Below are 22,518 nucleotides of genomic sequence, written 5' to 3'. Positions count from 1 at the left end.
TGTTTTTTTTAGAAAAACACCTTTTTATCACATTTATTGTTAACCGTTAACTCACACAGAAAAAAAGTAATCCAAATGTAAACATTTCAAAAATGAAGCCGCTGATTTAAGCAAACACATCAAACATCCATATTGCTAAGGTAGCGTGGGTGTGTGGTCTCGCCATCTTCTCCTTCCATCACTTGGGGATTTTCCATTTAAGATCGCGAACAGGTTTCCCCAGGCACGTGAACAGCACAGATTAAAAACACGGGCAAAGGACCATTAAAACACGGCAAGCTAGATCTTTTGATTACTGGATTCCAGATCTCCCAGAGCAAATCGTTCAAACCGGATGACCATTTTGCTACTGTTAAGGCTGAAGAGGAAAAGGAGTAGAAGAATTGGGGGGGGGGAGGAAAGGAAATTAAAATTACATGTTAAGTGCTATTGTAAAATGAAATGTCAGTGAACAGATTGGTTCTAATTTCCAACAGAGAAAGCAAGACATTGAAGCTCTCCTGTAGGGACTGTGTGTGTGCTCCATATGTTTTCTTTTTGAACACCTAGGGACTCTCTTCCATAATATCTTCTCGAGAAAAATAATTTTCAGACTAAGAGAACCTTGTTTGCATCCCTCTTCTACAAGCAGGGCCACTCTAGACTATTGTGAGTCTTGGGGCACTTTCTGTCTTGACTATTGACCAAGCAAAGCAGCAGAGGAAAGAGGGCCCAGATCTGGCCACAGTGGGGTAGTTTTCATTACTATAGGCTGCAAAACTTCAGATGACCGCTAGATGGCAGCAAAGGGCTTCCTGTATCTCCTTGCTGCCATCTAGCAGTCATTTAGATTCCTTCAGCTCAGATATGGGAATCCTTTTTAGGAGATTCTGAATAGATGCCACCTGGAACAGACTATGTTCAATATTGGCCAGCTAAGCTAATATTGCCTGCACTGATTAGCAGCAACTTAATCAGGTTTCAGACAGGAAACTTTCCTAGCCCAACCCAGATATGTTGGGATTGTGACCTGGGACTGTCAGCATAAAAATGATGTGCTCCATTGCAGTCCCATGGTTCAGTCGCACAGGATCAGGGATATGCCATAGAGCAGGGTTCCTCAACCCTGGCAACTCTAAGCTGTGCGGACTTCAGCTCCCAGAATTCTGGGAGTTGAAGTCCGCACAGCTTAGAGGTGCCAAGGTTGAGGAACCCTGCCATAGAGCAACAGGCAAGATACGAAGTATTGTATGGACAAGATGGAAACAAGGACAGAAAAGTATAGGAAGTATGGGAATGGTGCTGGTGTCAGATAGATTTAGATTTCCTTTCCATTCCTCTTCTGCCTTTAATTTCTCTTGCTTGCTGCTACTTCTTTTGTGCTTGACATAACACTGTTTACCAAGAAAGGGAAGAGCGTGATGGGCATTATCTATGGACCACATTTAAATATGAGCACAGGAAAGGATTCTGTATTTAGCTGGGCAATTCTGGTGCGCCCTTCTGCTTACTATTAGCTATGGAAAGAAACGTTCCCTGGCTGTTTGGATGCACAAGAGGAATAAAACCCAGGACTAGCTATCAGACGGCGGGCCTTTCCTTTTGAATTTCCGTATGGAACAAAAGCTGGAATTGGAAGACCCTGAATTGCTTGTGCTTAAGCCACCGTATCACCAGCTCAACTCCTTCTGCGGTAGACTAGCTAAATGGGTGTACAGTACAGGTAGTCCTCTCTTAAAAACCATTCGTTTAATGACAGTTCAGACTTACAACAGTGCTGAAAAAACTGACTTATGACTGGTCCTCACACTTGTGACCGCTGTGGTGTCCCCGCAGTCACATGATCCCAATTTGGGCACTTGGCAACTGGTTCACATTTATGACTGTTGCAGCTTCTGGCAAGCAAAATCAATGGGGAACCGCGTGATTCGCTTAACCACCATGTGGTTCACTTAACACCTGCAGTGATTCACTTAATGACCGCCGCAAAAAAGGGCACAAAATCAGGTGGGATTCGCTTAATGACTGCTTCACTTGGCAACCAAAATTCCAGTCCCAATTGTGGTCATTAAGTGAGGACTATCTATAATAATTTTCTCTACTGCTTTCTGCTATAAGATTCCCCATGGAGGAAAAATGCCATGGGTAAAACTGGAACTGTCCGAACATTTAGGCTGTAATGGTATCCTTGCTTACTTTAAAACAGACATAAATAGGATTGCGTTGTAAATCAGTAAAATGGCTTCACGCTAAAATTTCCCATTAAACTGTTGCCCCCCTTTCAACTGGACAGCCATTTAAAAATGTTCTTGCTTTTAATACAAATAATAATCTAAGAAGCACGATCTTAAAAAGAAGCATTTCTCTTCCCCCCCCCCCTTTCATGCAGCAATACTTCTTCCATGTACAGAAAGGCAAAATATACATTAAAATGATAAACAAGAAAGGTATACGATATCTAAAAGACAAGGGAACAGATGCCACTGCCCTTGAAACATGCAAAAATATCCCACTTTGACACAACGGAAAATTAGCCAACTCAACGCTTGTTACAATCAGTCATCAGTTCAGATTTTTAAGACTCAGTCTTAATTCCTCTCCTGGGTGGGTGGGTGACAAATGTGTACATTTATAATTCGCCCACTGGAGCTGTTATGGAAGAATCAACACCAGTTTTCAACGTCTCTCTTGCCGGACAGTCAAAACGCACACTATAGTACAACATGTCTTTATTTTAAAACTCCCCTACAAAAGTCAAGCACACAATGCGGTGAGGATTTTGCGTCTGGTTTTTGCTTACACCTTGCAGACAAGGCTGGTGGTAGAAGTACAGAGAGAGAGAGAGAGCTGCGGGGTGGGACTAGATGGGTGAACTGCTCCAAGGGTTGGGCTCGGCAAGGGGGTTGCACCCGGCTGAACGCTCTTTCAGGAGCGGGGCAGCTCATCCGGTTCAGTGTTAGTAGAGAGGCAGAGTTCTTACAGGCAGGTTATTTCAGATGAGCAGCCCACACCAAGAAATGAGGCAGGACAGAAGAAGAAACCGTTAGCAGCGCCAGGGGCACTCAAGGGCTAAAAACAGGAAGCGGGTGCACACGCTTGCGTACACCAGGGCAGAGTGACCGTCCGAGCTGCTGGGTAGATTAGACACAAGTGTGCTCATGCAAGGGGAAATTCAGCGATTGCACCCGTAGCTACAACCTGTAGGAGAGAAAGCAGAAGGAAGAAGACACACAAAAGGGGACAGAGTTAGTCCACGGTTAAACAGGTGTTTCAAGAGCAAAGGTCAGAAACGCAGAAGAAAGAGGCTTGGGTGTTAAGCCATTCGCAGCTCATCTTCCTAACTGAATGGATTCCACAGCAATGTGTGTCTGGGATGGCCTGAGGTTTTCTTGCTCTGGGCAAGGGGTTGGACTAGAAGACCTCTAAGGTCCCTTCTGACATTACTATCATTGGGGAGTCCTTGGTGCTCTCTGAGCTTGGTTGTTTGCTTGCAGACCTTTCGTGACCCGACTAGGTAACATCACCAGTGCTGGTGAGTGTGGGGTTTACTCCCTGTTTATATACAGTAGCTTGCCCTGCCAGTGTTGGTGGGGGTGTGGTTCTCTCCTTGGTAGTTCCTTGATTAGGATATTATTTTCTGCTTGATTGTTTGTTTGGTGTTAAACCACCCTCACCCCCCACTAGCAGGGCAAGCTGCTGTATACAAACAGGGAGCAAACCCCACACTCACCAGCACTGATGATGTTACCTAGTTTGGTCATAAAATGTCTGCAAGCCAACAACTGAGCTCAGAGAGCACCAAGGACTCCACAGCTCAGCCCTGAGCTACAGATAGTCTTCTATTGATTATTATCATTATTAGGTTTTAGGATTCTATGAAAGATCCTGGTAAAAGAGTAACTCCACACCTCTCAGACATTCACAACATCTCTGAACCCTCACGGCGGTAGAAAAGATCCTTAATTAGGAACCAGTGGCTGGGTTCCCATCTCAAACTAAACCAGGGCTTGCTGAATAAGCCAAGCTTGGCTGTATGCTGAGCCATAAACTGTGGTTTGTGAACCAGGACAGCTAGATTCACATAATACGCTAAATCAAATAAGCCACACGTAACAAATGAACCCAGATAACTGTTTTTCTGGCATGAAACGATGGGAAGCTGAATGATGTTTCAGGGGTGGGGGGAAGACACTGGGGGTGTGTGAAGTGCATGTTTCCCACATTTCATCAGATGCCCACAGCATTCACTGGCAGAACGGGAGAGTGGGATTAAGGCAGATGGATACCTTGTTGCTTGCATTTTGGTAGGAGGGTTTCTGTCTAGACTTCAGGGTGTCTACAGGGCCTAATAATATTAAGGGCTTAAAGTGTTTTAAGTCTGTGCTTGTTATAAAGTCTTATTTATCTGAAACATAGAAAAATTATCTTTCTATCAAATGTTCCTTTCTTCTTTTTCCTACGAGTCTGTCTTGCTGCTATTTTTGGTTTTTTAAATTTTTGATCCTCTTTGTTCATTCATCAGTGGGTGAAGTTTGAAGTTCCTTCCTTCCCTCCCTCCTCTTCCATGTCCTTCCTTCCCTCCCTCTCCCATGTCTGTCCTTCCTTCCTTCCTTCCCCCCCTTTCTCATGTCTGTCCTTCCTTTCTTCCTTCCCTCCCTCCCTCCCCATCTGTCCTCTCTCCTCTCCCAAGTCTGTCTGCCCGTCCTTTCTTCCTTCCTTCTTCCCCTCCCTCCCTTCTTTCCTTCCTTTCTTCCTTCCCTCCCTCCCTCCCCATCTGTCCTCCCTCCTCTCCCATGTCAGTCTGTCCTTCCTTCCTTCCTTCTTTCCCTCCCTCCCTTCCCCTCCTCCCTTCCTTCTTTCCCTCCCTCCCATCTGTCCTCCCTTCCTTCTTTCCCTCCCTCCCATCTGTCCTCCCTCCCTTCCCCTACCCCTCCCTCCTTCCTTCCTTCTCCTGAACCTTCATTAAAGCTTCTGCTATAATAAATTCATCTTTAAATGGCACGAGACTCATTGGAAATCTTTGTCCAGGCACAGTCAAGCCCACACTGAGAACAGAAAGTGAAAGAATGAGCAATTGGGGGGGAGGAGATGGAGATGGCAGATTTATTTATTTATTTATTTATTTATTTATTTAGTTAGTTAGTTAGTTAGTTAGTTAGTTAGTTAGTTAGTTTAAATTTATATCACTGCCCATCTCCCCCAATGGGGGACTTTAATGTCAGATGATACTATTTTTTTTCCAAGAAGTCTCACTTTATTAAATGGCCACTTTATTTCGCAAACACACATAGGCTTCCCCATCAGTATGTTATACTGTTATACTAAGGGGCCGCAGTGGCTCAGTGGTTAAGACGCTGAGTCAGAGGACCATTAAGGTCGGCAGCTCAAAACACGAGTGTGAGAGCTGCGTGATGGAGTGAGCTCCCATCAACTTGTCCCAGCTCCTGCTAACCCAGCAGTTCAAAAGCATGCAAATGCAAGTAGATGACAGGGACATGAAAGAAGTCCCCTCAGGTGTCCCCCGGGCAACGGTGACGTCACTGGTAAATCCTTTCAATATAGAAGTGCCTTGGTAGGTGCTTCTGACACACACACACACACAAAACCACTGTTATACTGGTTATGGAGGTGTCTACCAAACCTGCTGCCAGGGGAGCATGGCTTATTTTTTCATCAACCCGCAGCCTAATTAAATGCAATTTCTGGAAACTGGCAATGCAAGGGCAGGGCAATACATACTCAGCTGATTTCCAGAAGTGTCCCGGGTGAGAGAGCCTCCGGTTGAGCTTTGGCAGTTTTTCAAGCATTTCCATCAAGAGGGTGAAGCTGGGCCGCTCAGCAACATCAAAGGACCAACACGCAGAGAGGATTTCCTAAAAGATGATGTCACCTTTTTTAAAAACTAACCAATAGCATCCTTGGAGAACAAAACCATTTTATTAAGAAGACCCCAAACTGACAAAGTTTAAAAATAGCCTGGGTTAACTGCAAGCTGCCCAAATAAGTTGCACTACAACATTTATAATCCCTTGTGGCAATGGGAGTTGTAGTCCAAGCTGTCAGTCTGAAGAAGGCTACAGGTAGTCCTCGCTTAACAACCATTTGTTTAGTGACGGTTTGGACTTACAAAGGAGCTGAAAAACTGACTTCAACAGCAGCTGGTCCTCACAGTTACAACTGCCACAACATCCTTGCGCTTACGTGATCATGATTTGGGCGCTTGGCAACCAGTTCACATTTATGACTATCACAGCATCCCGTGGTCACATGATTGCCATTTTTGACCTTCCCAGCTGGCTTTTGGCAAGCAAAATCAATGGGGAAACCATGTGATTCGCTTAATGACCACGTGGTCATTCGCTTAACGCCTGTGGTGATTCGCTTAACAACCATTGCAAAAAAAGGTCATAAAATCAGGTTGGATTCACTTAATGACCTCTTCACTTAGCAACCAAAATTCCCATCCCAATTGTGGTCATTAAGCAAGGACTACCTGTACTTCCAAGAGCTGCTTTTATGGGGAGCTGCAGAGAGATGGAGCCTCAAAGCAGCCTGGGCCCGGGAGGAACCCTAAAACCACAGGCTGGACCTCGAGTTTTTCTAGACTGAACTTGAGTCCCAGCTACAGATCTCAGGCTCAGTCATGTCCACAAAGGCAGCCATGAATTGGGTGCAGAAAATAGGCTCCCCAATTGCGCATGAATTGAGCATATCAGCTGCTGCATCTTCAGAGGTCTTCCTGTACAATCTATCATCAGCTGCAGGGGGTAAATTGACTTGGGCCCCTGCGAGGGGAAGGGGAGGTTCAGAAATCAGGCTGGCCCTGCCATTGGGCAGAGTGAAGTAGCTGTCCTGGGAAACTGGGTAGAATGAAAAAGAAGAGCATATTGCCAGTTATTTAAAAAGAGGACAGAGTTCTAGATGTGCTGCCTTAAGCTCCTGAATGTGCTATAAAAACCAAATTGATAAAAAGGAGCCATATTTTGATGCCCAAGGAAAGGTTCCTGGGGGTTTGAGATGTTAAATTCAAGCCCCACCCCTCCAATGACCCAAAGGCAGCATGCGTACCCCTTCCTCTGTTGCTCCAGGCAACCCCTAGTTGGGGCTGACCATGCTGAGAAATGCCCTGGTCTCTCTGCCGAAACAACAGATCCAAGATTCCCTGGATTAAACCCTTGGAGTCCATGGGGTAGAGCAGTGTTTCTCCACCTTGGCCACTTGAAGACGTGTGGACTTCAACTACCAGAATTCCCCATGGCTGGTTGGGGAATTCTGGGAGTTGAAGTCCACACGTTTTCAAGTGGCCAAGGTGGAGAAACACTGGGGTAGAGTTTGGCCAGGAGGACAGGGTCCACATCTACTTACGCCAACTTCTTTCCCCAGGCTACTTGCTTGCAGGACGTGCTTCATTCCTTCGCCACTTCCAATCTGCCAGATCAACGCCTCCGCTGGCTGGCTCTGAAAGGGCCACTCTCTGGCCTGGAGCTCGTACCATACGGTCCTGAGAGGCAAAGCAGTTCCAAGGTGAAAGTTCTGCAGTGCTGTCATTCACTCACTCACTCACTCACTCTCCTTTAGCTGGCTCAAATTCAGCTGAAGCTTCCAGACCGTTCCAGTGAAACAGACTGCCACGTTTAGTAGCAAGTTCTTTGCTAGAAGTTTTCAAACAGAGGCTGGAAGATTAATTCTCATAGGAGGGGACACTATATTTGCCACCTAAGCTTCTGTACAAAAGATGGGATATAAATAAATTAAATGCCAGGCCATCCTGGATGAATTTTATATTTTTAACTTTTTGGCAGACAGGTGACACAAGCTGCTGCAAAACACTGCTTTTAAACTCGTCTAGGACTGCAGTAAAGTCATTTACTTACTAAAAAAACAGTTTCTTGGGCATCTAGGTGTTGCCATAGTATGGTACTATGGAGCTGAACTAATATACTTAATTATGTATGTATTCTCTTTTATGATTTTATCTATGGACTCTGGTCTAAAACTGTCATTCATTCAATTCATTCGTTCATTCATTGTATTTTTATACCACCCAAAATGACTCTGGGTGGTTTACAAAAGATTTAAAACAATAGTAATTGAATCAATTAAAAAGATATGTTTTAAAAGTATAAATCTACAAATATAATAAAAACTCTAAAATATAAAATAGAGTATTTAAACCCAGGTTGGGGAATTTGCAGTCTTGTTAAAATTTCCTGAGGCCACGTCAAGGCGCCAGCCACCCCCATGATGGACTGTCCCCCCTCCCACCCCAAGCGAGGTGGCACAGCCACGTCTTGAGGCCCTTATGAAAGTCCAGGAGAGGGGGGGCTTGCCTTATCTCTGTGGGTAGCTTATTCCAAAGGGCAGGAACTATGGCAGAGAAGGCCCTCCTCCTGGACCCTGCCAGTCGACAATCTCTCACAGACAGGGTCTGTAACATGCCCTTTCTGCCTGACCGGGTGGGACGGGTCAATGTAGGATTGTTGCTGTATGTCCTATAGTTGAGTTATTGTTATTATTATTGATATGATTTATATGCATTACTTTATATTTGAGTAAAAGCATCCCTTGGCAATCAGAGACTCTTTTTCATTAAACACACAATACTCACCCCCCCTGTATGTGTAAGACTTCAAGAGATGCTCAAGCTTAAACAAGAATGACCCAAAGAGGTCTGCACATGCCTAGTCGTTTGATCTCAGGCAGTAGCACAAAACTAGATTCTTCATCAAGGATCTGAGCAGATGGCATCATGCCTTAGTATCATACAACATGCTATCACAATAACTGGATTCCCATAAAACACTGAACAATAAGCTATCCAACAGTCTACCTTAAAACTGGAGGTTTTTAAGAAGAGGGTGGAGAACCACCTCTCATGGCCTGTTGAGCTGAGCTTCCTACACATTGCAGAGGATTGGACTAGATATACTTGAGTCCCTTCCAACTCTACAATTTATGATTCTGTGATCCACCCCCATTTTAGCCTTATGTAGCATGTTGCGCAAATGCTGCCAGTGACCCTATGAACTTAAATTCCTTAATCTTAGTCCAATACGTTACGCTAGCCTTCTCGGTTCGGCATCCCAAAATGGGAGTTATCTACCATTTTCTCAGAAAATGTCATGCTGGCTGGGGTTGTTGGGAGTTGTAATCCAAGACATCCATTGGGAATATTGTTTAACTAGATGCAGGCAAATTTTGGAAACCAGAATTGTGAGAACATGCTCTTGGAAATCTCATAAAGTGGCTACCACTTACCACCAAACTTCCACAAACCAGGAGGCAATCTAGGGGGAATGTTCCCCACATCTCCATCCAGCCTCCAGGCAAGTGCACTGCACATTCTGCTTAACTTAGTTCCTAAATTAACTTGATTTTCTAGGTTTGCACAATACACTGAACTATAAACTAATCCAACAGGCTGGGTTATCACAAGGCACTTAACAAACAGAAAATGCTCAAATGAAGCTGCCAAGTCTTTAACTGACTTGGTTAAGCATGTTACACAACTATAGTAAAGGTAAAGGTTTCCCTTGACATTCAGTCCAGTCGTGTCCGACTCTAGGGGGCGGTGCTCATCTCCGTTTCAAAGCCGAAGAGCCGGCGTTTGTCCGAAGACACTTCCGTGGTCATGTGGCCGGCATGACTAAATGGAACGCCATTGCCTGCCTGCTGAAGCGGTACCTATTAATTGACTCACATTTGCATGTTTTCGAACTGCTAGGTTGGCAGGAGCTGGGACTAGCAACGGGAGCTCACCCCATCATGAGGATTTGAACCGCCAACCTTCCAATCAGCAAGCTCAGCAGCTCAGCGGTTTAACCTGCAGCGCCACCGTGTCCCCTTACACAACCATAGTCCCCATTTATCTATCTATCTATCTATTTATTTATTTATTGTACTGCAGCACATCATACATATTATATTATATTTTAAAAATTGGGAATATAAAAAGGTATATAGAAAATACACATTTGTCATAGGGCAATTATAACTAAAAACAAACATTAAGATTACAAATATAGTCTTCTGCAGCATCAATTGACAATTGATAGACCGCCTCCACGTGGTGTCCCCTGGGCCTCCTAAGATTTTTGGGAGTGGCTAAATGGTCTATCATATACGAGGCAGCCAGATAATCCTATGGATCTCCTGGCTAGGGCACATCCATTTTTGTCATCTTCATAGTCCCAATGTAAACCCCATTCAACCACTTTTCTCCCTGTCTGGGACAAAGTGTCATGAGTGCCCTTGAGCTAAAGTCATCAGCGCAAGGGCACACATGACAAGGGCAAGGAGATAGGTGAAGGGGCGCAAGATAAGCAACCATTAACACCAACGACTAAACGGCCAACAAACAATAACTAAGCAGATCACGGAGCACACCCAAGCCATCAGCGCCAATACCACGGAGATCGCCCAGCGATAGCAATCAGCAGAGGAATGGAGAACCGGACGATGGGCGATCCCGGCACCCCTCACCCACCGGCAGGGCAACGTATTGGACAAAGGGGGGTGACGTGACCGCGAGTGAGGGGGCGCTGACCGGCGCGGGGTATTTGAACCCCGCACCGGCGCGCTCCTGCCACTCTCAGCTTTTTTCTTTCTAGCTGTACCGCACCTTGAATAAATCAGAGCCTGATCCACGAACCAGTGTCTGAGCGTTATTCAGAGGCAGGCAGCGCATGACATAAAGCTGAGAGTCATAAACTCAGCCTCGCCGAGCCCCACCGGACGACAACGAGCCGCGGGAGGAGTAGACGGCGAGAAGACCAGCAAGATGAGGCCGGAACGGCGCGGGCAAGGAGGGCGAGCCGCGCGGCAAGAGGCAGAGGAGGACCGACCGAGGCCAGAGGCACCGCGGACTCCCGGAGCCATGGACGCCCACCCAACCCGACCCGAGCCTCAGCTCCAACCCCAAGGGGAGATGGCGACGGAGGCAACCCGACCGCGGGAGGGAGCAGCACGACTTCCGAAACCAGCGGAGGACCCCGCGCCCCACATCGCACCCCAGCAACGGGCGTGGAGCGACAGCCCCACGGCGCTCGACACGGAGGAAGACGACGGAGACACCCATCAGACGGCGGAGGAAGCGGACCCGCAGCAGAGGGACGATGAACCCCGCCGGCAACCCACCCCCGAGGACGCGCCAACGGAACCGGCCCCAGCGGCGGCGCGGGCTGTGGACGAGGAGGCACGAGCTGAACTCGCGGCCATGCGGGCTCAACTGACGGAACTCCGGACCATGCTCCAGGCGCTTATGCCCCCCGCGCCACCCAACGACGTCCCCGCACAAGCCCACACCCCGAGCGAAGCATCGAACCCACACGGGCCAGCGGAGGGCCAGCAGACGGCACAGGCGGCCGACACCACACCCCGAGAAGCGAGAGGCGGGGCCGCACAAAACGCCCGGGCCCCAAAGGACTTCCCCATCTTCTTCGATGGGACCCCCACAAAACTCTCGTTTTTTGTGACAAACGCTAGGGAGTTCATGGGGAGGCACGGACATTCCTATGACTCCGAGGCCGACAAGATCGCCGCCGTGGCGATCAAACTCCAAGACAGGGCGGCGGACTGGTACGTCCAACTGTACGAGTCCAGCTCCCCCGCCCTCGCCACCTTCCCGGCTTTCATCAATGAACTGAAGAACTACTTTGAAGACCCCCTAGCCAAAGTAAGGGCGAAAAGCACACTCCAAAGACTCAAACAGGGCACACGCACGGTCCCTGACTACGCCCTGGAGTTCAAAGCCCTCGCGGGGAAGGTCTGCGACTGGTCCGAGACCACCCTGGTGGAAATGTTCAAAAGGGGGCTCAACCGCGACGTACTCCAATGGGCCCTCTACCGCGACGACCCAGAAACGCTACACGGGTGGATCCACCTCGCGGGGAAAGCCGAACACGCGCACCGCACCTTCCTCATGACAACCGCAGAAGACACAAAATATGCCGAGAAAAAGGTACCCGCACCACACGGGGGAATGGCCGGCCCCATGTACCGAAAAAAGAACTTCAACCGGGAGCCTTGCGGGAGGTGCGGCAAATTAGGGCACAAGACGGTGGACTGCTTCGCCAACCGACCGCCGACCAGCGCGCCCAAACCCACCCCGAAAATTAGCCCCAGACAACCCAACCTGGGGCCGCCCCCTCACCGCCGAATGACCGTGGCCGCAGCGACACCAGAGGAGGGCTGGGATGCTTCCTGGGGGGAAGAGGACAACGCAGATCCCGACCAGCCGGCGGGAAACGCTCCCCGCTTGCCCTGAAACGCGTGGCGAGGCAGGCGGTGGGACAGCAGCGCGGACCACCTCGACGAAACGACGAAAGCCCCGTAATTATGGCAGCAATTAAAATCTCTGCCGGCAACGGAGCCACCGCGGCCGCGGCACTTGTGGACTCGGGGTGCTCAAAAAACCTCATCCACCCCGACCTGGTCGCCAAACTCGACCTCCGCTGCTTCCCCCTCCCCACGCCGCTAGCATTCCACCAGCTGGACGGCTCCACAGCGGGAGGGAAACCAGCCACGCTACAAACCGAGCCGGTCACCCTGCAAATGGGCACTCACACCGAGCGCACATCGTTCGTAGTCACGCCCATCGGACGGCCCATTGCAGTCCTGGGGATGCCATGGCTCGCGAAAAACAACCCGCGGATCAACTGGGAGACCCGCACCTTCACATTCGGCGACGGCGTGTATCGAGCACCAGTACCAGCTGGCAAAAGCAACCCCACGGTAGGACGAGCGGAGGCGACCACACAAGACAACGCCGCTACCACTGCAGACCTACCGGAACAATACGCCGACTTCTCCGAGGTCTTCGGAGAAGCAGAGGCAGACCAACTACCCCCCCACCGCAAGACGGATTGCCGAATCGACCTACTGCCCGACGTCCCCCTACCTAGACCAAAGATCTATTCGATGACCCCGAAGGAGATGGCAACCCTCCGGGAGTTCATCGATAAAAACCTAGACAGGGGATTTATAGAGCCAGCATGCTCACCGGTCGGAGCCCCCGTCTTATTCCGGGAGAAGAAAGACGGGACCCTACGGCTCTGTACCGACTACCGGGGCCTAAACGCGGCTTCCCTGTCCAACAAATACCCCTTACCCCTGGTGAAGGACATGCTCGCCCACCTGTCCACGGGCAAAATCTTTTCCAAATTGGACCTGCGCGAGGCGTACTACCGCATCCGAATCAGGGAGGGGGACGAATGGAAGACGGCGTTCAACTGCCCCCTAGGCGCTTTCCAGTACAAGGTACTGCCCTTCGGACTCGCGGGGGCCCCTGGGGTGTTCATGCAGCTCATCAATGAGGTACTGCATGAACATCTGTTTAAAGGGGTCCTGGTCTACATCGACGACGTCCTTATTTACACAAAAACATACGAGGAACACGTAACCTTAGTCAGGCAAGTCCTCGACAAGCTCAGAAGGGCGCAGCTCTATGCAAAGCCCACAAAGTGCGAGTTTCACAAAGAGCGCCTAGACTATTTGGGGTATCGAATCTCCGGGGACGGCATCGAAATGGACCCCGCAAAAGTCGAAGCGGTGCTGAACTGGGAGCGGCCCCGCAACAGACGGCAACTACAGAGCTTCCTGGGATTCGCGAATTTCTACAGGTCCTTCGCCCGGGGGTTCGCTGAGATAGCCCTCCCCTTAACGGACCTCCTCAAAACCAAAGGGGTGGGGGACACCCGACGCGCCAAGAACCCAGGCACAGTGCTGAATTGGACTCCCGCGTGCCAGACCGCATTCGACAAGCTGAAAGCGCTGTTCACGACGGAGCCAATCCTCGCGCACCCGGACCCAGAACGGCCGTTCGTGGTCCAAGCCGACGCCTCAGACTTCTCCCTGGGAGCCATCCTGCTACAAAAAGACTCCACGGGGCTCCTGAAACCATGCGCCTACCTGTCAAAGAAGTTCTCCGAGACAGAGAGGCGATGGCACGTCTGGGAGAAAGAAGCCTTCGCGGTGAAATCGGCACTAGAGACATGGCGTCACCTACTCGAGGGAGCCACCCAACCATTCGAGGTCTGGACGGACCACCGGAACCTCGAGGCCCTACGAACGCCTAGACGCCTTAGCCCAAAACAGGTCCGATGGGCCCAATTCTTCAGCCGCTTCGATTTCCAGCTGAAGTTCATGCCGGGCAAGAAGAACTTCCTGGCCGACGCCCTCTCCCGGCTGCCCCAAGACGAAGAGCCCGCCCCAGACACCATTGGGACGGTCCTATCCGCCTCGCAACTGGGGATGGCCGTGACCACCCGAAGCGGCGCACGGAGGCAGCTCGACGCTACGGCGCAGCCGACGGCGGGACAACCGGCGACGGAAAGAAGGCAACCGCAACTACCAGGGGGAATGCGCACGGACCTCGCCGCCGCCCTCAAAACCGACCCCTGGTTCCTGGCAAACCCCGACAAGGTAACAATGGCGCAAGACCTGGCATGGGGGGAAGGCAGAATCTACGTCCCGGACTCGCAACGCCAGGCGATCTTGCATAGGTCACACGACGCCAAGCAAGCGGGACACTTTGGGTTCCTCAAGACCCTACACCTAACACGGCGCCAATTCTGGTGGCCCGCGCTCAGGCGAGACGTAAAAACCTACGTGGCGTCCTGCCCAACGTGCGCTAGGGCCAAACGGGCACCAGGCAAACCCGCGGGGCTATTGCAACGGGTGGCAGAACCCTCCCGCCCATGGGAGGAAATCTCTATGGATTTTATAGTGGACCTCCCACCCAGCCAGAAGAAAACGGCCATTTGGGTGGTGAAGGACTACTTCTCAAAGCAGGCCCACTTCATCCCCTGCACGTCGGTCCCATCCGCACAACAGCTAGCCAAACTCTTCCTCATCCACGTGTACAGGCTACACGGATGTCCCGCACGTGTGGTGACCGACAGGGGCACACAGTTCACCTCTAAATTCTGGCGGGCCTTCCTGAAGCTGACGGGGACCCAACAGGCCCTATCTACGGCTTGGCATCCGCAAACGGACGGAGCCACAGAGGTTCTTAATGCCACCTTAGAACAATTCATACGATCATATACTAACTACCACCAAGACGACTGGGCGGAACTGCTCCCGTTCGCCGAAGTCGCATACAACAACGCCGTCCACACGAGCACGGGGAAAACTCCGTTCGAGGTAGTCTCGGGGCGTGACTTCGTCCCCATACCGGAGTTGCCTCGACCCCCGGAGCCCCAGGTGGACGCGGGCGAATGGGGACGGAAGATCGCGGAAGCATGGCCAGTAATCACGGCGGCGCTGCAGGACGCACAGGCAGCCTACAAAGAGCAGGCCGACAAACACCGGCGCCAACAACCAACGTTTCAACCGGGGGATATGGCCTACCTATCTACCAAGTTCCTAAAGTCAACCCAACCCTCGAAAAAACTGGGGCCTAAGTACATCGGCCCGTTCCGAGTCACGCAAAAAGTGAACCCGGTAGCAATACGCCTGGACCTGCCACACAACCTCCGGAGACTCCACCCGGTGTTCCACACCAGCCTCCTGAAACCGGCAACAACCTCCCGATGGCACCCAAGCACGCCGCAGCCCGCACCGGTGATGATCGACGGGCAACACCACTTCGAGATAAGGGACATTATCGACTCCCGCACGCAACGAGGAACTCTACACTACCTGGTCAGGTGGAAACACTTTCCCCACCCGGAATGGGTGGCGGCGCACAACGTTAACGCGCCCGACCTGACCAGAGCATTTCACCGGGCATACCCCGACAAACCGCAACCAAGGTCAGCAAGCCAAAAAACCGCCCCGCAGGCCCCCCCCCGCCTCCCGTGCCCCAAGGGAAAGGGCCCTCCCCAAGCCCGCGACTTGGGTGGACCTCCCCCCCCCGGGACTCACTCCCCCCGCCCTGGGGCCACGGGGTGGGGACAAACGGCCGCCGGCGCCCTCCCCCCGCCCCCCCCGGCCGCAAGGGAGTGGCAAGCAAAGCAACCCGGGGGCAACGCCCACGAGACACAACAAAGGCAACGCACTTTAAAAAAGGGAAAAGAAGAACCCTACCTGGGGCTGAGACGCACCCGACCAGCCACGCCTCTCTCCGCACCGAACTGAGCCAAACAAACGGGGTGTGGCTGGAGCATGCGCACGCCAGGACAGGACCCGAGCATGCGCAAAAGGGACACTCCTTGGGAAGGCACGTGGTAGGGGGAAGAGCAAAGGGAGGGGCGACAACCGCTCCGGCGGGAACTTCGAAAAAAAAAAAAAAAAAAAAAAAAAAAATAAATTGGCGCTTTTGCAGCTCCATGGAAAAAACCCAGAAAACCGGGGGGGAGCACTATTCGGAAAGGGGGCAGTATGTCATGAGTGCCCTTGAGCTAAAGTCATCAGCGCAAGGGCACACATGACAAGGGCAAGGAGATAGGTGAAGGGGCGCAAGATAAGCAACCATTAACACCAACGACTAAACGGCCAACAAACAATAACTAAGCAGATCACGGAGCACACCCAAGCCATCAGCGCCAATACCACGGAGATCGCCCAGCGATAGCAATCAGCAGAGGAATGGAGAACCGGACGATGGGCGATCCCGGCACCCCTCACCCACCGGCAGGGCAACGTATTGGACAAAGGGGGGTGACGTGACCGCGAGTGAGGGGGCGCTGACCGGCGCGGGGTATTTGAACCCCGCACCGGCGCGCTCCTGCCACTCTCAGCTTTTTTCTTTCTAGCTGTACCGCACCTTGAATAAATCAGAGCCTGATCCACGAACCAGTGTCTGAGCGTTATTCAGAGGCAGGCAGCGCATGACACAAAGCATAATTGCCACATTTTTGACACACTGCTCCTGGGGTTTTCCAACATATACACCTCACCTATTCCTGCATCCTGATGCTCCATCAAGACAAGCCTTTTGCTGATTTTGAAAAACACCCTTCCCAATCTGGAGCCCCTCTGAAAGTCTGGGGTTGTGAACTCTCATTCTTCCCAACCAATGACCATACTGGCTGGAAATGCTGAGAATTGTAGTACAGAACATCCAGACAACCCTAAGTTGGAGAAGGCTCTTTTACTAAGATTGGGACTGTATTTGGGGAGGAGAACCTATTTCTTTCCTTTTTTTAAAGGAAGTTGAAGTCTCCTGGACCAGCAACTTTCAAATGTCATGAAGTCACCTTTTGAAATGTGGTAATAATTTTCACAAGATGTAAAATGGAAAACTGGTGAACGTGAGTTAACACCCACACCCACACATGCACATACCTCACTAGGTTTTTGAAAACTCTTTAGCATCTTTCTCAACCACTTTCAACACTTGATTGCATCGCATATAACTGCCCTGGAAGGAAGTGTCATTAAAATCATGGGGAATGGATTGAGGAAGAAGGAAGATGGCCTCGAATTTCAAACAACCTTCCCCGAAGAAATATTTGGAAGGAAAAAAAAAAAACTTCCCTGCCTTCACCAATGTGTTCTCAATGAATTAAAGATACTCCCCTCCTTCTACCTTTAAAGGTAATTATTTCAGGAAAAAACTAGTCTTCTTGCTATGCAATTTATGATCGTGTATAACACAGTATGTACTTCTAGTGCATACTAAAGGCATTGATTGGGTTCCTCTTCCAATATTCTCTAGCCAAGTTCCAAGTGACCTATATGGGGTTTTCAGATTGTCTCCCATCTAGATACTAACCACTTCCAGGCCTGCGTAGCTGTTGCCAGATGGCCCCACCCTGGTTTTTCCAAAAAGGGAGGATATCTTTGCTGACCTTGAGAAGAAGCATCTGCTATGACTTTTTCTCATTCTTACCCAAAAGCATAGACATCTGCAGCTGTGGAGAAGGGCAGCTTGTCTTCATCTTTCCCAGGAGCCATCTCGCGCACTATCTCAGGAGCCAGGTAGCACAGCCAATCATGGGGCAGCTTCAGTTCATTTTCACGCCTGATATCAGAAAGGAGGAGATTAGAATGGGCCAGCCGCAGTTAGAGCTGGCAGAATTCAGGTGGACTTGAACCAAATCATCAAAGACCCTGGTTCCCAAGCATGTAATCACTCCACCAACAAAATGATTCTCTACTATCTTAAACCATATGGATTTCTGCGTATTTCTGGAATTAAAAAAAAATTCTCTTTAGCTCCAGAACTTTGATTTGTTGGCGTACTGTTCCTAACGAGGAACAAAGCAGGTCCTGCAAGTCTGTCCAGATCTGCATCATGCCTACCATCTGCCATGCTCCATGGCTTACTGGCCTTCCTTCCCCCTTCTAAGGCTGGCACACCTTGGGTGTTACTACCCTTGGCTCCATGTACCAAGAATTACTTTTCTGTAGGGACAAAAAAGGGATGTCTGCAGGTTGATGTAACTGCCACAACCCAGTGGTAACGCTGATACTTTGAGTGCAGGTTGAATGTTTAGTTTGAAACAATTGGAGGAGGAGCAGACCTATTGAACACTCTTTCTCACCCATGCAAATGACCCACTTAACTAACTAGGGAGGCATGGTTTAGCTACCCAGTCATCTTTGGGGGCAAGCTATCGCCCTCTTGTTAACCTTTTCCCTTGCTATCATGTGAATGAGATGATGTCCTAGAGGACCTCTGTGGAAATGCCCGTCTCCCTTGCCTTGTAGTGAAAAAGGGGTACGAATGGGGAGGGGGTAGATAAGGCTTTCTTAAGCCCCTCCATAGCAGCACTGACTCAGACCTTGTCGCCATAGATTTTTTTAATCCTTTGCAGTCACTGATCAACCAGAAACAAAAAATATCCACTCCATTGGCAGACCAGCCATCAAGTGTTGATGGCACAGAAAGGGAAGTCTATTGAGGGAAGGAGCAGATGGCCAGGCCACCTGTAGTGTGGAAGCAAGCAATGACTTATTGTGACTTATTGTCCAGCAATGGACAATATTCTCACCAGTCATATGTTTGCTTGCCAAGGTCCTAGGTCATAAACATTTACCCTGTGTAGCCTCTACCACTTCCATTCCTGAAATATGGCACTCTGCTTGAACTCCAAGTCTTAAACAACTAATTCTCATAGTGAGTTTTAGCCCTGCAAGGAAAACCAGGCATGTTCCACTCAAGCATAAGCACTTTGACTAAAACTTAACACATTTTTACTTGGATCTATAACTGAAGGGCATGGATCTCATTGAATTCAATGCGAGGGTTCAGAACAGGAGCCAACAATCTTTGTTTTGGATCAGGGGCACTTAAGGCAGCCCTTATTTTGTGCAAATTATGAGCCTTAAAATGCAGTAGCCTGGTTTTAACCGAAAAGGGTGATAAAGAGCAAGCGTAGCTTGTTCTTTCTCAGTAGCCGGCCTGGAAACCAAACAGGCTGGGAAAAATGTGGCTCACTGGCTTACTAGAATTCCTGCATGGCTGTGGCAATCAGGTGAAGAGTCAAAAATAAGGCTGACTAAAAGCTCAAAAATTAGCTGCACCTCATAGAGAATTTAAAATACGTGACTCGTTGCATGCCACACAAGTTAATCAGCATTTTATTTCTGTTGGAATAAAGTGGCTTTCCAGTAATAACAGACAAAAAAATAATAAAACAGACTGTTAAAAACAGTAAGGACAAGAATTTGTCCTATCAGTGTGAAAATTTCCAACATAAGATCAGACCGTAAATTTGAAAGCAGCAAAGCTGGGATTTAAATCCATCTGAATAAAAGAAGCGTTGGGGAATTTCTACTCAATGGAAATGTCATCATTACAGACAGCCTCTCACTGAGAAGATCCCCATTGTTATTTCCTCCAGGTAATCTCATCTATGGGTGTCAAGACCTGAATCTGCAAACCCGCTTGGAAAAGCCAGGTCAAGTCCATACAGGATGAAACAGCTTCGTAATCATGAATGGTTTGAGACACTGAAGATCAGTATCAGTTTCTTTTCTTTTTTAATGAACCCGAAACAAAGAAGATACCAAATGCAAATAGTTAAGTATCCAATCATATTAATATAGGTATACTGGCTGGGGAATTCTGGGAGTTGAAGTCCACACATTTTAAAGTTGCTGAGATTGAGAAGCACTGATTTAGAGACTGCTCAGTTCCAAATGACTCTGGGCGGTTTGCAAGAAACATTAAAATAAGAGTACAGATCCTATGAACTCAGGAGAAATACTCTTACTGGATGGACTCTGCATTCCACCGCAAGTGGCACAGATCTTGAACCTGGCAGCAAAGAAAAACTAACCAAAACTGCAACCATGAGAGGCCTACCTTCCTTCTTGAACCACCCCGGAAATTCCAAACAGGCCAAAGTCAGTGATCACAACTTTTCCATTTTCATAGAAAATGTTCTTGGATTTGAGATCTTTATGCACAATCCCTTTTGCATGAAGGTACCCCATGCCCTAGGGGGGAAAAAAAGTCACACACACGTTTGCACAGGAGAAGGAATGTTAAACCGAAAAAAATATATAATTGTTCTGATCTTGTTTCTATGTTCTGTTCATTCAAAATCCATTCAATTGCCGGATTCATGTTACATAGGTGGGTTGTTAGCAAACTGTGTGAAGTTAACCACTGTAAGCCACAGTTAATGGCTCTGTGTGAGAGTTCAGATATTGTGGTTTACTAAACCATGGTTAAGTGACATAGTCTAGCACAGTGTGGGAACACCCAAACAATGATTCAAGGGTTGTCTGCTTTAAAGGTCCTCAGCAGCAGCACAGCCTGTGATTCCTGCTGTTTTCAGACCTCACCACAGCCAAGAATCATGAATAGATATCTAGGTTTGATGCCAAGGAATAGGTCCTGTTGCTTGGACCAAGGTTATGGTTCTGCTCAGGGGAAGAGAAAGTAGCCTTAAATAAACACTGTGTGGAAGGAGGAAGAGAGGGAAAAATAATAAAAATTTAAAGTGCCTAAGTAAAATCCAGAGATCCTTTTGCAACTGCAGTTCAGTTCAGTGAAATTGCTCTCCTCCACCAGAATGAAGCTTGAGAACAGCAGCTGCCTTAGTCAGAGGACATTCAACACATATCCCTCTGTAAGCTCCTCCTTACCTTAATGATCTCCTGAGCTATCTGCCTGGTCTTGTTGATATCCAGAGGTGTTTTGGGATCCCTGACTACTGAGTGAAGCGTCCTTCCTTTGCAAAAACTAAGGAACACAGACAAATACGTTACAAGGAAAACTAAGCAACAGTTGAAATCTACTGCAGAATCACTACATGTTAGGGCGATATGGTGATCTGGATTCAAAGATGGGTTGGAGAGGTGTTGGAGGCGGGGGAGGATCAGCACCTCCTTAAAGAAGGTCCATCTTGTCCTGGGGTCTGCTGGCTGCCATCTGCAGCTGGAACACAATCTCAGGAGAAGATGCTTGGGTTAAGGAGATGCTGATAGATTATACTTTTGTGCCCACACAAGTTCTGAATGACTTTTCCCCTTCCCTTCTGGACCTCTGCACAGCCTACTTCATACAATTCCAATATACAGTACCTCCATCCTGTTGTAAAAACTAGCCATGTTCACCATGAAAACCCAGCTTGCCCCAGAAACAGAACACTGGTTTAAGTCTGCCCAGTTAAGGGAACAAGTCATAGATGATAGTCTCAAAACACTACATTTTAGCAAGATTTCAGAGCAGATTATAGTGAAAGTAAATTGCAGGCTATTACAACACCCACTAAGGAAGTAAAATTATACCTTAAAAATATACAGGTCTAAAAAGAAATCTCCAGTTGGCTTACAGTAAGTATTCAACACTGGCCCTGTTGCGACACTTCTTTTTTTTTTTAAAAACCCTAGAAATTCCATTAGCATTAACCCAAAGTAATAACACAACAGTATTCCCTTTAGCATAGATTGCATAATATTTTGCAAGCACAGATACATTTTTATGTGTAATTTGATATATTGTTACTGAATGATTAAATAAATATCTGACATATTTAGGTGATTTATATCAATTTAGTATGTACATTTTTTACCTTCTTTCTATTGGTTTATTTTTTTGTTTGTTTGGTTATTATAATTTTATAACTAACTAAGTTGTTGGGCATGTGTACATTACTGTTTTTCTTTTGATCTGATTTGATTTTAGTATATTGTTTTCTTTGTATTTCCTTTTTAAAAACTGCAACAAAATTATTTTCCCTTTTTTAAAAATCAGAAAAAAAAATTTGAGTTTGCAAAAGATATTACAAGCTCTCTGCATGAGCACATTCAGCCACTCAGAGTTAGATACTGCCAAAGGGAAGTATCATATATCACAGAAATTAACACAACTATAATGGCTCCCCAAAAGTCAGCACAGTTGAATATAGGGCAGAGATAACAATTTTGTCAAATGATGGCTAGGAAATGAAACTCCTTCCTCCTCTTTTTTGAAGGTCACTATAGAAAATGTTTGCACTTTGACTGTCACTGCCAGTGACCCATCTTTAACTTCAACCCAAAATACATGCAAGTCTGATGAAAGCTAACCACAGTTCAGCTGAATTCATACAATGCACTAAAGCATAATGCATTTTACTTGGTTTGGGCTTTAGCGTTGCGTGGTTCCACCTACTGTAGCTTGTATACCATCACCATGGTGTAATTAGGACAGGATGT

General features: G+C 48.3%; 1 protein-coding gene across 1 annotated transcript in view; it reads right to left on the bottom strand.

The window, feature by feature from the left end:
* Positions 1-22,518, bottom strand: part of KSR1 (kinase suppressor of ras 1) — a 143,616-nt gene continuing 121,098 nt past the window's right edge. The window contains exons 15-20 of the mRNA XM_063297300.1: positions 20,965-21,061; positions 20,177-20,310; positions 17,756-17,887; positions 7,345-7,480; positions 5,719-5,852; positions 1-358 (exon numbers count right to left, since the gene is read on the bottom strand). Of these exons, the coding sequence (XP_063153370.1) occupies positions 280-358; positions 5,719-5,852; positions 7,345-7,480; positions 17,756-17,887; positions 20,177-20,310; positions 20,965-21,061 (712 nt within the window). The 3' untranslated portion in view covers positions 1-279. The remainder of the gene's footprint in view (positions 359-5,718; positions 5,853-7,344; positions 7,481-17,755; positions 17,888-20,176; positions 20,311-20,964; positions 21,062-22,518) is intronic.

This window comes from Candoia aspera, chromosome 1 (assembly GCF_035149785.1).
Source record: "Candoia aspera isolate rCanAsp1 chromosome 1, rCanAsp1.hap2, whole genome shotgun sequence".
Classification (NCBI taxonomy): domain Eukaryota; kingdom Metazoa; phylum Chordata; class Lepidosauria; order Squamata; family Boidae; genus Candoia; species Candoia aspera.
This window is presented reverse-complemented; position numbering and strand designations above follow the sequence as displayed.